This window comes from Notothenia rossii (assembly GCF_949606895.1).
Source record: "Notothenia rossii genome assembly, chromosome: 5".
NCBI classification, from domain to species: Eukaryota; Metazoa; Chordata; class Actinopteri; order Perciformes; family Nototheniidae; genus Notothenia; species Notothenia rossii.
The window spans coordinates 23,935,039-23,947,355 of record NC_136903.1 but is presented as its reverse complement, the minus strand read 5'-3'; the positions used below and the strand labels follow the sequence as shown (position 1 = coordinate 23,947,355).

Sequence of the window (12,317 nt, the reverse complement as noted above, 5' to 3'; positions counted from 1 at the left end):
TGTTAAAATTTGACAACCCACTTTAAGCAACAACTAGTGTAAAACTAAGTCAAGACAGTGATGCCCATGGGTTTTCAATCTGGTGAGATCCCGACCACACAGGTGTTCATTTCAGGGGTAGACCTATCCCCTCGATTTAATTATTAATATTTTTTAATAAATCTAATCTAGGAATCAAAAATCCCCATTTCACAATCAGTTAAACTGATTTAAAGTAAAACAAAGTTTATTTTATGATTGCAAGAGTTACACAACTCACTCACTCCCACGCAACACCCATCTGATTTCCGAGAAAACGAAAGTGAACAGAGATGTAATAAAGATGGAAGAGTGCTGTTCGGAGCCAGATTCGTTATCCTGCTCGATATGCTTCGACAGATTGAAAATCCCTGTGACTCTTCACTGTGGCCACAGCTACTGTATGGACTGCGTGAACGGATACTGGGACCAAGAGAACCACCGCGGGGTTTACAGCTGTCCCCAGTGCAGACGCACTTTCAGGCGCAGACCTGTGCTGAACAAAAACACAGTGCTGGCTGATCTGGCAGAGAAAGTGTCGGGGCCTGAACCACCCACCCGGCCTGCTGTGAAGGATGAAGTGGGCCCGGGGGATGTGGAGTGTGATTTCTGCACTGTGAGGAAGCTGAAAGCTGTCAAGTCCTGCCTGGTGTGTCTGGCTTCTTACTGTGCTACTCACTTGGAGCCCCACTATGTGTCTGAGGCTTTCAAAAGGCACACGCTGGTGGAAATCACTTCTTCCATGCAAGAGAAGATTTGCTCCAAGCATGACAAGCTGCTGGAAGTCTACTGTCGCAGTGACGGGCAATGCATTTGCCTACTGTGTGTGATGGATGAACACAAAGGTCATGACACTGTCTCCGCTGCAGCAGAGAGGAAACACAAACAAGTAAGAATAATTATATTGGCCACACGATTGCATATTCTACATTTCAAAGTAATATGTTAAAGTATATTTTGTTTTCAGAAAGAATTTGGAAAGAAAAAACTAACATATCTGAAAGGAATACAGAAGAAAGAGAAGCAGCTGCAGCAGCTAAAACAAAACATTAAAGCACTTCAGGTGAGTTATTTTGTATTTTTTATTAAAAGTAAAAAAACAAAAGAAAGAGTTTGGTGGCCTTATAATGTGGCACGGAGTCATGGGAGTTGTAGTCTTCATCATCATTGCGGTCATCATCTCCTGGATTGGATTCCTTTATTGTTCTTCAGTGAGGAGTTTTTTTTTTTACCAGGACTCCTCTCCAAAATAAACTAATAAAGTAGTTCCACAATACATGCTTAAAGGGGATATGAAACATGCTGTTATCTTGATTTAAAGAATAAATGTATTTGCTTGGTTTGAATATTGTTGGAAACATTTCTATAAAGTAAGCACACAACTAAAAATACTCTAGCCCTTTTTTCCATATTACACTTCAAAATACATGACATTATTTGTATTTGGTTTCCCTCTGCTACCAGTGTTCAGGAGCTGCAGCGGTTGATCAAAATGAGAAAGCCTACGCTGAAATGGTCCGGATGGCGGATGAGAGGCGCTGTGCCACTAAAGATCTGATAAGAGTTCAGCAGAAGGCTGTGGTGAGTCGAGCCGAGGCGCTCGTGGACCGTCTGGAGAAGGACCTCTCCGAGCTGAGAAAGGGACAGGATGACCTCAAACAGCTGTCACTCACTGAGGATCACATTCATTTCCTGCAGGTACACAGACAGTCAAACATAGATTATTCAGGGCTACAGTTAATATTGTGTTACTTTAGCCTTTTAGGTAGATTACACTTGCACTTGCTGCTCTTTTTCAATGCACTCTGATGCCTCTTAAACTGTCACCTGATTTTGTGTAAGTATTAATATCATACCATCACTGCCATCATTTTGAGTTGTGATCACAATGTGAATTTGCACTATCCTCCTTAATGCACTATTACAGTGGGGCAAAAAAGTATTTAGTCAGCCACCAATTGTGCAAGTTCTCCCACTTAAAAAGATGAAAGGCCTGTAATTTTCATCCTAGGTATACCTCAACTATGAGAGACAAAATGAGAAAAAAGAAATCAGAAAATCACATTGTCTGATTTTAAAATAATTTATTTGCAAATTATGGTGGAAAATAAGTATTTGGTCACCTACAAACAAACAAGATTTCTGGCTCTCACAGAGCTGTAACTTCTTCTTTAAGAGCCTCCTCTGTCCTCCACTTGTTAACTGTATTAATGGCACCTGTTTGAACTCGTTATCAGTATAAAAGACACCTGTCCACAACCTCAAACAGTCACACTCCAAACTCCACTATGGCCGAGACCAAAGAGCTGTCAAAGAACACCAGAAACACAATTGTAGACCTGCACCAGGCTGGGAAGACTGAATCTGCAATAGGTAAGCAGCTTGGTGTGAAGAAATCAACTGTGGGAGCAATTATTAGAAAATGGAAGACATACAAGACCACTGATAATCTCCCTCGATCTGGGGCTCCACGCAAGATCTCACCCCGTGGGGTCAAAATGATCACAAGAACGGTGAGCAAAAATCCCAGAACCACACGGGGGGACCTAGTCAATGAACTGCAGAGAGCTGGGACCAAAGTAACAAAGGCTACTATCAGTAACACACTACGCCGCAAGGGACTCAAATCCTGCAGTGCCAGACGTGTCCCCCTTGCTTAAGCCAGTACATGTCCAGGCCCGTCTGAAGTTTGCTAGAGAGCATTTAGATCAGGGGTCACCAAACTACGGCCCGGGGGCCGGATCCGGCCCGCCACCCCCCTTTGACCGGCCCCCACCCCCTCTGCCCCCCACTACTTGAACCGGCCCTATGAGGCAAATCCCCAAAAGTCGTCATGGCTTATTTTTTTCAAATAGATTTTTGGAAAATAATAACATGTCTGCGTTTGGTATTCTGTTGATTTTGTTTCAGTTAAAAAAATTATATTTAGTTATAAAATAAAATGCACTATATTTGCCGAATTGTCGTCACCCGACATCTTGGAGATCAAGTGAGTGACAGACAATGCACGCGTAGAGAACTGTCAGTGTTCAGGACAGCAAAAATGGCTAACGTTAAACGAAAAGTTGATAGAGAGAGCAGAATTTTCAAAGAACAGTGGACCAACGACTATTGTTTGTTCAGTATAAGGACCGTGCCGTTTGCATTATCTGTAAAGAGAGTGTGGCGGTTTTCAAGGAATATAATCTTCGTCGTCACCACGAAACCCGCCACAGTGACTTTGCTAGCTTGCGAGGGCAAGCAAGAGCAGACAGAATTCGCAGAATGAAAGGCGGACTGGCAGCACAACAACAAACATTCATTGGCCAAACCCAGGTAAACCACGCTGCTGTTCGAGCTAGCTTCAAGGTAGCTCACATACTAGCTACCCATGGGAAGCCCTTCACTGATGGGGACTTTGTTAAAAAATGCATCCTTGCTGTGGCCGAGGAGGTGTGTCCCGACAAGAGAGAGGCAGTCAACAGTGTGAGTCTCTCCGCGACTACTATGACCAGGCGAGTAGAAGAATTGGGGGACAACGTTTATGAGCAGCTGAACGAGAAAGCGTCACAATTCAAGTTTTTTGCTTTGGCCATGGATGAGAGCAATGATGTGCAGGACACAGCACAACTGCTCATTTTTATTCGTGGGATTAGCGAAAGCTTTGAAGTGTCTGAGAAGCTGGCAGCACTAAAAAGCCTCAAAGGAACTACAACAGGAGAGGATATTTTTGTCCAAGTGTGCAAAACAATGGAAGAGTTGGGTCTAGACTGGTGTAAATTTGCCAGCATCACTACGGATGGCGCACCTAGTATGGTTGGCACGACAAGGGGGCTAGTAGGGTGCTTGAACAGCGAATTCGAGGAACGAGGTCTCACCCCCCCACTACAAGTCCACTGTCTGATTCACCAGCAAGCCCTATGCTGCAAAGTTTTGAAGTGGGCTTCTGTTATGAAGGTGGTTGTGCACTGTGTCAACTACATCCGAAAAAATGGTCTGAAACACAGACAGTTCCAGGCCTTCCTCTCCGAGCTTGAGTCTGCCTACGAGGATGTGCTGTACTACACAGAAATCCGGTGGTTAAGCCGAGGCAAAGTGTTGCGCCGTTTCTACGACCTGCTACCCGAAATCAACACCTTCCTGCAGTCTAAAGGTGAAACGGTACGAGAGCTGACCGAGCCAGAATGGAAATGGGACCTCGCATTTTTAACAGATGTGACTGAAATGTTGAACCACCTTAACGTGCAGCTCCAAGGCAAAGGGAAGCTAATCCGTGACCTGTATTCCCACATCAAAGCGTTCGAGGTCAAACTAGTGCTGCTTGTGAGACAGGTCGAAAAGCTGGACTTTACGCATCTCCCTGCCACCCAGAGCTACTGCGCTGAGAAACCACCTGTCCCGTTCCCAGTCGAAAAGTGCAAGGATGCACTGGAAATGCTGCAGGGGCAGTTCAGTGTGCGGTTCCGTGAGCTTCATGTCAACGGTAAAGCAATACGTTTATTCCAGAACCCCTTTGCTGCCGACATAAATGATGCCCATCCCTCTCTTCAGTTTGAACTAGCCGAGTTGCAGAATTGTGATATCCTTAAAGATGCGTTCAAGCCTGACAGTCTCATTGAGTTCTATGCTTCGCTACCAGGGGAAACCTACCCAAACATCAAACAGCATGCAATGAAGATGTCCACAGTTTTTGGCAGCACCTACATCTGTGAGCAAACCTTTTCCCGCATGAAGCAAACCAAGAATACAACAAGGAACAGACTCACAGATAAACACTTGCATCAGACCTTGAGACTGGCTACCACTAGACTGCAACCAGACATTGAACTTCTCATCAGCCAGAAGCAAACGCACAGTTCACACTAATACGGTAAGCACACTGATTTTAACAATTACTGATTTTAATTGCTATAAATATGAAATGTGAGGGCTCTTTTTAATTTGCTACATATGTTGTAAAATTATGTCACAGAGAAAAGCAGACAGCAGCATGTCTTGCCATTTACTGAATATGGTGCTTCTTGTGTTCAATCCGTCATCCCTCCATGCCAGGGCTCCAGAAGGGACTCTGAAGTGAGGAGAGGAGATTGCTGTTGCTGATCCCATCCCAAAGACAGCACAATTCATCAACAAGTACAAATCCAGCTCACCTACATATAGGCTACTGATTTTGATTGCCATTATTCTGTATTATTGTTGTGCTTTAGTTTTGAGTCTACACTGCTCATGTCCTTTTCACCTTGACCTAAACAAAATGTTAACTGAACATGCTCACCTGGATAGGCATAAGAGTTAGCTAGTTCTATTAGCCTACTCATGTTATTATAATTTTGATGTTTTTTATTTATTTATTTATTTTATAGGCCTATTTATTTGACCTTTATTAAGTGCTGCACACAATTATTATTATTATTATTATTATTATCATCATCATCAGGCCTACCTATAATTTATAATTTTGAACTCACCTTTGCCAGTGTCAATCACCTCAACTAGGCAGATGTTTCTTACCTTGACAGCTTTGATGTTATTTTTATTAGAAAACAAATAAATGGAATATCTGTGGTATTTCAAATTAAAGCAAAGTGTGAAGACTCAATTGCTACTTTTGTAAACCACTAGTAAAGATGGTAAACAAATATGTGACAGGAATCAAGTGTTGATATAGTAGTGTGGAAGTAGTAGTGGGGATGGCTGTGCCGGGCTAGTAATCTCTTCTACACAATGAGCTGACTCGGCCCCGGCCCCCCATCACAGTCAGGAACAATAATGTGGCCCCCAGAGAAAAAAGTTTGGTGACCCCTGATTTAGATGATCCAGAAGAGGATTGGGAGAATGTCATATGGTCAGATGAAACCAAAATATAACTTTTTGGTAAAAACTCAACTAGACGTGTTTGGAGGAGAAAGAGTGCTGAGTTGCATCCAAAGAACACCATACCTACTGTAAAACATGGGGGTGGAAACATCATGCTTTGGGGCTGTTTTTCTGCAAAGGGACCAGGACGACTGATCCGTGTAAAGGAAAGAATGAATGGGGCCATGTATCGTGAGATTTTGAGTGACAACCTCCTTCCATCAGCAAGGGCATTGAAGATGAAACGTGGCTGGGTCTTTCAGCATGACAATGATCCCAAACATACCGCCCGGGCAACGAAGGAGTGGCTTCGTAAGAAGCATTTCAAGGTCCTGGAGTGGCAGAGCCAGTCTCAAGATCTCAACCCCATAGAAAATCTTTGGAGGGAGTTGAAAGTCCGTGTTGCCCAGCGACAGCCCCAAAACATCACTGCTCTAGAGGAGATCTGCATGGAGGAATGGGCCAAAATACCAGCAACAGTGTGTGAAAACCTTGTGAAGACTTACAGAAAACGTTTGACCTCTGTCATTGCCAACAAAGGGTATATCACAAAGTATTGAGATGAACTTTTGTTATTGACCAAATATTTATTTTCCACCATAATTTGCAAAGAAATTCTTTAAAAATCAGTGATTTTCTGGATTTTTGGGAGAACTTGCACAATTGGTGGCTGACTAAATACTTTTTTGCCACACTGTATATTATCTTACATTTGAATTTATTTTTCTATGTCTATTCTATGCTTATTTTATGTATTTTATCGGTAACTGTGTTCTATGAGATGTCAATCCTCTACTGTGAAGCACATCGGACTGCAATTCTTATATGAAAGGGGCTATACAATTAAAGCTTATGATTATTATAATTATTATTATGATTGTTTTCATGTGTTTCTAGAGCTGCCAGGCCATCTTTGACTGTCCGGAAGCTGACTTGTCCTCTGATGTTGACATCGAACAACAAACCCCTTTTGACTTTGTCAAAAGGGCTATATCTGATTTGAGAGACAGAATGGAAAATGTTTCCATAGCTATTGCAGAAATATCTCAGACAAGTAAGAAGATATTTCCTTTAAAAATGTATTTACTGGAACGATGAGATAATGTTTAATAGCCAGTTTATTACATTTTCTGCTGTCATGTTTTTTTACGTTTAGTTCAAGCTGATCCTGACCCTCAGACAAGACAGGAGCTCTCCCTTTGTGAGTCCTGGCATCTTCACATGAACTGCTGTGCCTTCCTTACAAGTTATAATAAACACACTGAATTATATTAACTTCTACATTTCAGATTCCAGCAGCCTCAGTTTGGATCCCAACACAGCATTTGAAAACCTTTTGCTCTCTGAGGGAAACCGCAAAGTAACATGGATTAAAAAAGCTCAGAGGTATCCCTTGCACCCAGAGAGATTTACCCAATATGATCAGGTGTTGTGCACTGTAGGCTTATCTGGAGTCTGCTACTGGGAGGTTGAGTGGCGGGGGAGCAGGGTTGAGGTCGCTGTGTGCTATAAAGGGGTAGATTTGGAGGAAAGTGGCTTTGGGGATATAGCAAGTCACTCCTGGTGCATTTCTCTTTCAAATGTTGGTTGCGCCTATTGGCACGGTGGAATCAAAACCAAAATACCCATTAACTGCTCCTCTACTGTAGGTGTGTATCTGAACCACAAGGCAGGGACTCTGTTCTTCTACAGCGTGTCTGACTGTGGGGAAATGACTCTCCTTCACAGAGTCAACACCACATTCTCCCAGCTTCTGTACCCCGGCCTCATGGTCTCCAGAGGGGCCTCAGCCAGGATAGTGTGTGCAAAATAAATCCACTGCCAAGGTGTGCTCGAGTGAAGTAAGGCAGTATGTTCATTCTGCGTTTGCATTAAAGACGAGTGCTACAAATATGTTCATTTCAATTATATATTGTCTGTAGCTTATTATCTGATTCTATTCTTTATTATGGTTTTTACTAGAAAAAAAGGCTGAAGATAATAATGAGACGGATGTGAGGCAGTATGTTCAATCTGCGTTTGTGTTAAAGACGAGTGCTGAAGATTTTTTCATTTAAAAAACATTGTTTGTAGCTCATTATTTGATTCTATTCTTTAACATTTATTTTGTTAGAAAAAAAGGGTGAAGATAATGATGAGACAGATGTGAGGTTTTGGTGTGTATCATGTTTCTCATCCTGTAATGGAAATTGTAAACTCATCATGCATGTGCATGTTAAGTTATTAAGTAGAACAATTCTATGTAAATGTAATAGATACTCAAACTCCTCTTGCTTTGTCATGCGTTTAATGTTTATAATCAATAAAAAATACGTTTCAGAGAAATGCTTCATTTTATTCTAACAAATAATGTTAAAACATAGTTTCAATAAAAAAAGCAATTTTACAATATGACAATTCATTGTGTCAAAAAGTTTAGTTTTGTCAAGTACATTTCATTTTTATGGCAACATTTGTATGTAGGTCATTTTTATAGTATGTAAGTAAAGTTGTACTACAATCAAATACGTATAGAGATTTAAACAAGAAACATAATTGTAGGTGATTCATTTCTTCTTAAATGATGTTGTTTGTAAAAACAAAGTTCAATATTTTATCATATGCTCAAGGTATGTCCTTTTTTCAGATTCCTTCAAAAATACTATAGGACAGACAATGGACATTTTTCACATAAATACAGTGTTGTTAAACTAGGGCTAAAATATCCACCCCTTCATTCTTTGAATAGAAGTATAAAGTATGGTAACATTGAGAAAAAGGCCATTCAAGTAAAGTACGAGTAGACTTTGAGACCTCTTTGACAGTAAGGTTATGTAGGTTACTGCTCTGACACTGACACTCCCACAGAGCAGTCAGTGAGAACACTCCAATAGTATCTAGCTGCCAACAACAAGCCACACCTCCTTTCCAGGGAAAGGGAAACTAACTCTGAGCAGCACAAAATGGCCTACAGTGAGGATTTGTTCGACTGCTCTATCTGTTTACAGCTACTGGAGGATCCTGTGACGACGTCCTGTGGACACAGTTACTGTATGAAATGCATCAATAACTTCTGGGATGGACATAATGACAGAGGGAAGAGCTACAGCTGCCCTCAGTGCAGGCAGACGTTCTGCCCCAAGCCTGATCTGAAGAGGAACACACTCCTGGCTGCCCTGCTGGAGGAGCACAGGAAGACACACAGTGAAGACGCTGATAATATCACTCATGCTGCTCCTGGTGATGTTCAGTGTGACGCCTGCACAGGGAGAAAAAGAAAAGCGTGCATGTTCTGTCTTGTGTGTTTGGCCTCTTACTGTAAGACTCATCTGAAGCCTCACTTTGAGGTGCCCCCCTTAAAAAAACACAATCTGATCAAAGCCTCTGCATGGATCATAGACAGAATCTGTGGCCGTCATGACAAACTTCGGGAGATTTACTGCCGCACAGATCAGCAGTTCATCTGCCTGCTGTGTACCATGGATGAGCACAAAGGACATGACACTGTGGCAGTGGCAGCAGAAAAGTGTCAAATGCAGGTAATTCAGTCCAGCCACATACTGGAGTCATTTGTAGGCCAGACTGTTATATAGTCACTGATCATCTCAAAATGTTTTTGTTTCAACAGAGACAACTGGGGCAGACTAAACTGAAAATAGCAGACAGACTGCTGCACTCGGAGAGTAAAATAATGGAGCTGAGGCAGGCTGCAGGCTCTATAAGAGTGAGTTTAACATTTACCTTTTCTGTTATTCATCAACATATTTCAAAGTATTCAAAGTACCTCATATGCTGACAAAAAAGTGTTGCCTGTGTAAAGCAATAGTTGCTATCCGGCAGGGGACTTTCCAGTGTCCCTGAAAACATTCCGCCTCTGACACACTGAACACAACATTTTATAATATGAATGAATGCTTCATGTTCTATATATTCGAACAGAGTACTTTGTGAGTCTTGAAGTTTTGATTGAATAAAAGGTAGACTTTTTATTTCTTTAAAGGGAAGGAAGTGCATGCAGACTATATCCAGACACTGACAGGAATATTGTGAATGGCTGGAGTAATCTTGAACAGTGATACCTAACCTTTTTTGGATTGTGACCTCTTAAATCACACAAGCTTGTGTTCTTGTTGCTGTCATTACAACTTTAAATCATGGTCTAGACTCTAGAGTCTAGAGTATTATAAGTGAGGCAACAAATGCACGAAACATACAGATCTTTATTCCATGCACGCAAAGTGTTAAGTGAGTATATCCTTTAGTGAGTTACATACAGCCTTTTAAAATAGTACACAAAAGAGATCATCAAAAATACATACATGTAATAAAACACATTCTTGAGCCAGATAGCTTATGTCCCACACTAAACCCTACACTGAGGGAATCTACACAAACGGATAACCTGGTGACTATACGAGTCAGCCTTATCGTTATCCTGACACCATCCAGATCCTGCCTCCACTTTCTATCTGCAGTTTTTATAATTGCCTTTCTTCTTTATACTTGAGACATCTGTTTCCTAAAGAACACAAAACTAAAACATTACATTTCATTAATACGACAGTTTCCATGACATTGCACATGAGATGAAATAATGATTTTGAATAGAATGTATGAATGAATGTCAAAATGTTTTGCAAATATTTCACTTATTTTAAATAATTGTGGGGAAAATAAATCAATAAATACATTTAAAAAATAAATTAAATGTTGCAGAATAACTAAAGGAAGTGTAAAGTATATGGTCAAATCCCCCATTTCACCAGCCATTACACAAATGGTGCATGTTTCCGTTACCAGGATGCTGCATGGGAGGCGTGTGAGGACCTTGAGCGGCTGTGTGCGGAACACATCTGTACTTTGGTCCGTTCTGTGGAGAGGAAGCGCACTGAGATGAGAGAGAGAGTTGGAGAGGCAGAGAAATTAGGAGTGGACTGGACCAACATCCGTGTCGGACAACTGGAGCGTGAAGTGTCCGAGCTGAGGAGCAGAGAGGATAGACTCAACCAGCTTTCACTAACAGAGGACCCCATTCAGTTTGTGCAGGTGAGGATGTGTTTTGAGACCATACAAGACTTTCTATTTCATTTTTGCAGATAGTCACACACTTTATTTGTTGGCCCTCTGCAGGGTTTCCATGCCCTTGGTGACCTCCCTGTGTTCGCAGACTCAAGTCCTGACAAACTGACAGAGTTCATCTCTGGACAGACAAAAAAACTGAAAAATCTGTGTAACAAAGAAAAGATAGAATTATTGCGTGATCCAGAAAAGAATCTGTGTAAGTGAATCTCAAAATTCATCTGATTTGTTTATTTTCTGTTAGTGTATCAACAAAATGACCAGTTTCCTTTTATCACAGTATGGAAACGACCAACGATTAAGGAGAAAACAATATCAAGGATGTATCTTTTGACCAAATATCAGGGTAAGGTTGATGTTCATTCACAAATGTCATTACTAACATACTTGAACATCTTTAACAGTGTTTCATCTTTCCCAGGAGACACCACCCTGGAGGTGGACCCCAACACAGTAGCTGCATGTCTTCATTTGTCAGACAGAAACAGAGAGATATCATGGAGCGACCGGGACCAGGCTCACCCTGATCATGCAGACAGATTCTCCTACTATCACCAGGCTCTGTGCAAAAACAGCCTTCAGTACAGACACTACTGGGAGGTGGAGTGGGATGGGGGCATTGTGGATTTGGCTGTGTCGTACAGAAGCATTGAAAGAAATGGTTCGGGCAAAAGTTGCTGTTTCGGCCACAACGAGCTGTCTTGGAAATTAACCTGCTCGTTGTCCGGTTGCACATTTTGGCACAATAATCTTCACAAAGGCCAAATTCCTCCGGTTCTCTCCCGCAGAGTGGGCATACATCTTGATTTTGAAGCAGGAACTCTGGACTTCTACAGTGTTTCTGACTCGGGCAGTTTCTCACAGCTGCACCACGTCCAGACCATTTTCACCGAGCCTCTGTATCCTGGGTTTTCCGTGGATTTGGGTGCGACACTTAAAATATGCTAACTCGAAGCCACAATTAAAGCCGCAGGACCTCCTGTCATTTAAAGAAACCAAATGCCTCAGGGAAACCAGAGATGTTGCAGTTTACATCCATGTCTGTCCAAAATGTCATAATTTCATAATTGCTTCCAAGCCATTTGTGCTTAATTTCAAAATAAGCATTTAAATTATTGAGATGGTCAGAAAACCCTAAAAAAAAATATGTACAAAATTAGGAATAATACTCACATAATGGTTATTTGTACTGATAATTCTGGAAACGAATAAATAGTTGAAAATATATCTTTTAGTTAAGCTATTTGTTCTCTAAAATGCCTCTATATAGCACATCAAAATACTTTTTTTATATAACTTCTATACTTGTTCATCAGGGCACATTTTCAAAGTGGGCTTATTCAAAAGATGGTGTCTCAGTATTTTGCAGGCTGATTTGATATTATAAAAAATACTTGGAACAATCA

General features: G+C 41.4%; 3 protein-coding genes across 4 annotated transcripts; all 3 read left to right on the top strand.

Moving 5' to 3' along the window:
- Positions 1-274: 274 nt before the first annotated feature.
- LOC307039418 (E3 ubiquitin/ISG15 ligase TRIM25-like) lies at positions 275-8,178 on the top strand. The gene is made up of 6 exons (XM_079681487.1): positions 275-907; positions 986-1,081; positions 1,483-1,716; positions 6,751-6,907; positions 7,010-7,054; positions 7,143-8,178. The coding sequence occupies exons 1-6, from the start codon at positions 323-325 to the stop codon at positions 7,664-7,666; spliced, it is 1,641 nt and encodes a 546-aa protein (XP_079537613.1). The 5' UTR covers positions 275-322; the 3' UTR covers positions 7,667-8,178.
- LOC307039419 (general transcription factor II-I repeat domain-containing protein 2A-like) lies at positions 2,402-6,733 on the top strand. Of its 2 annotated transcripts, none has more exons than XM_079681489.1 (2): positions 2,402-4,867; positions 5,058-6,733. In XM_079681489.1, exon 1 carries the CDS (start codon positions 3,283-3,285, stop codon positions 4,861-4,863), a length of 1,581 nt encoding a protein of 526 aa, XP_079537615.1. In that variant the 5' UTR covers positions 2,402-3,282; the 3' UTR covers positions 4,864-4,867; positions 5,058-6,733. The 2 variants fall into 2 exon arrangements, with proteins under 2 accessions (XP_079537615.1, XP_079537614.1); XM_079681488.1 differs by having other exon boundaries at positions 5,050-6,733.
- Positions 8,179-8,644: 466 nt separating the features above from the next.
- Positions 8,645-12,315, top strand: LOC307039256 (E3 ubiquitin/ISG15 ligase TRIM25-like). Its single transcript, XM_079681134.1, has 6 exons — positions 8,645-9,371; positions 9,461-9,556; positions 10,633-10,878; positions 10,963-11,110; positions 11,192-11,257; positions 11,333-12,315. The coding sequence occupies exons 1-6, from the start codon at positions 8,796-8,798 to the stop codon at positions 11,857-11,859; spliced, it is 1,659 nt and encodes a 552-aa protein (XP_079537260.1). The 5' UTR covers positions 8,645-8,795; the 3' UTR covers positions 11,860-12,315.
- The last annotated feature ends 2 nt before the right edge of the window (positions 12,316-12,317 follow it).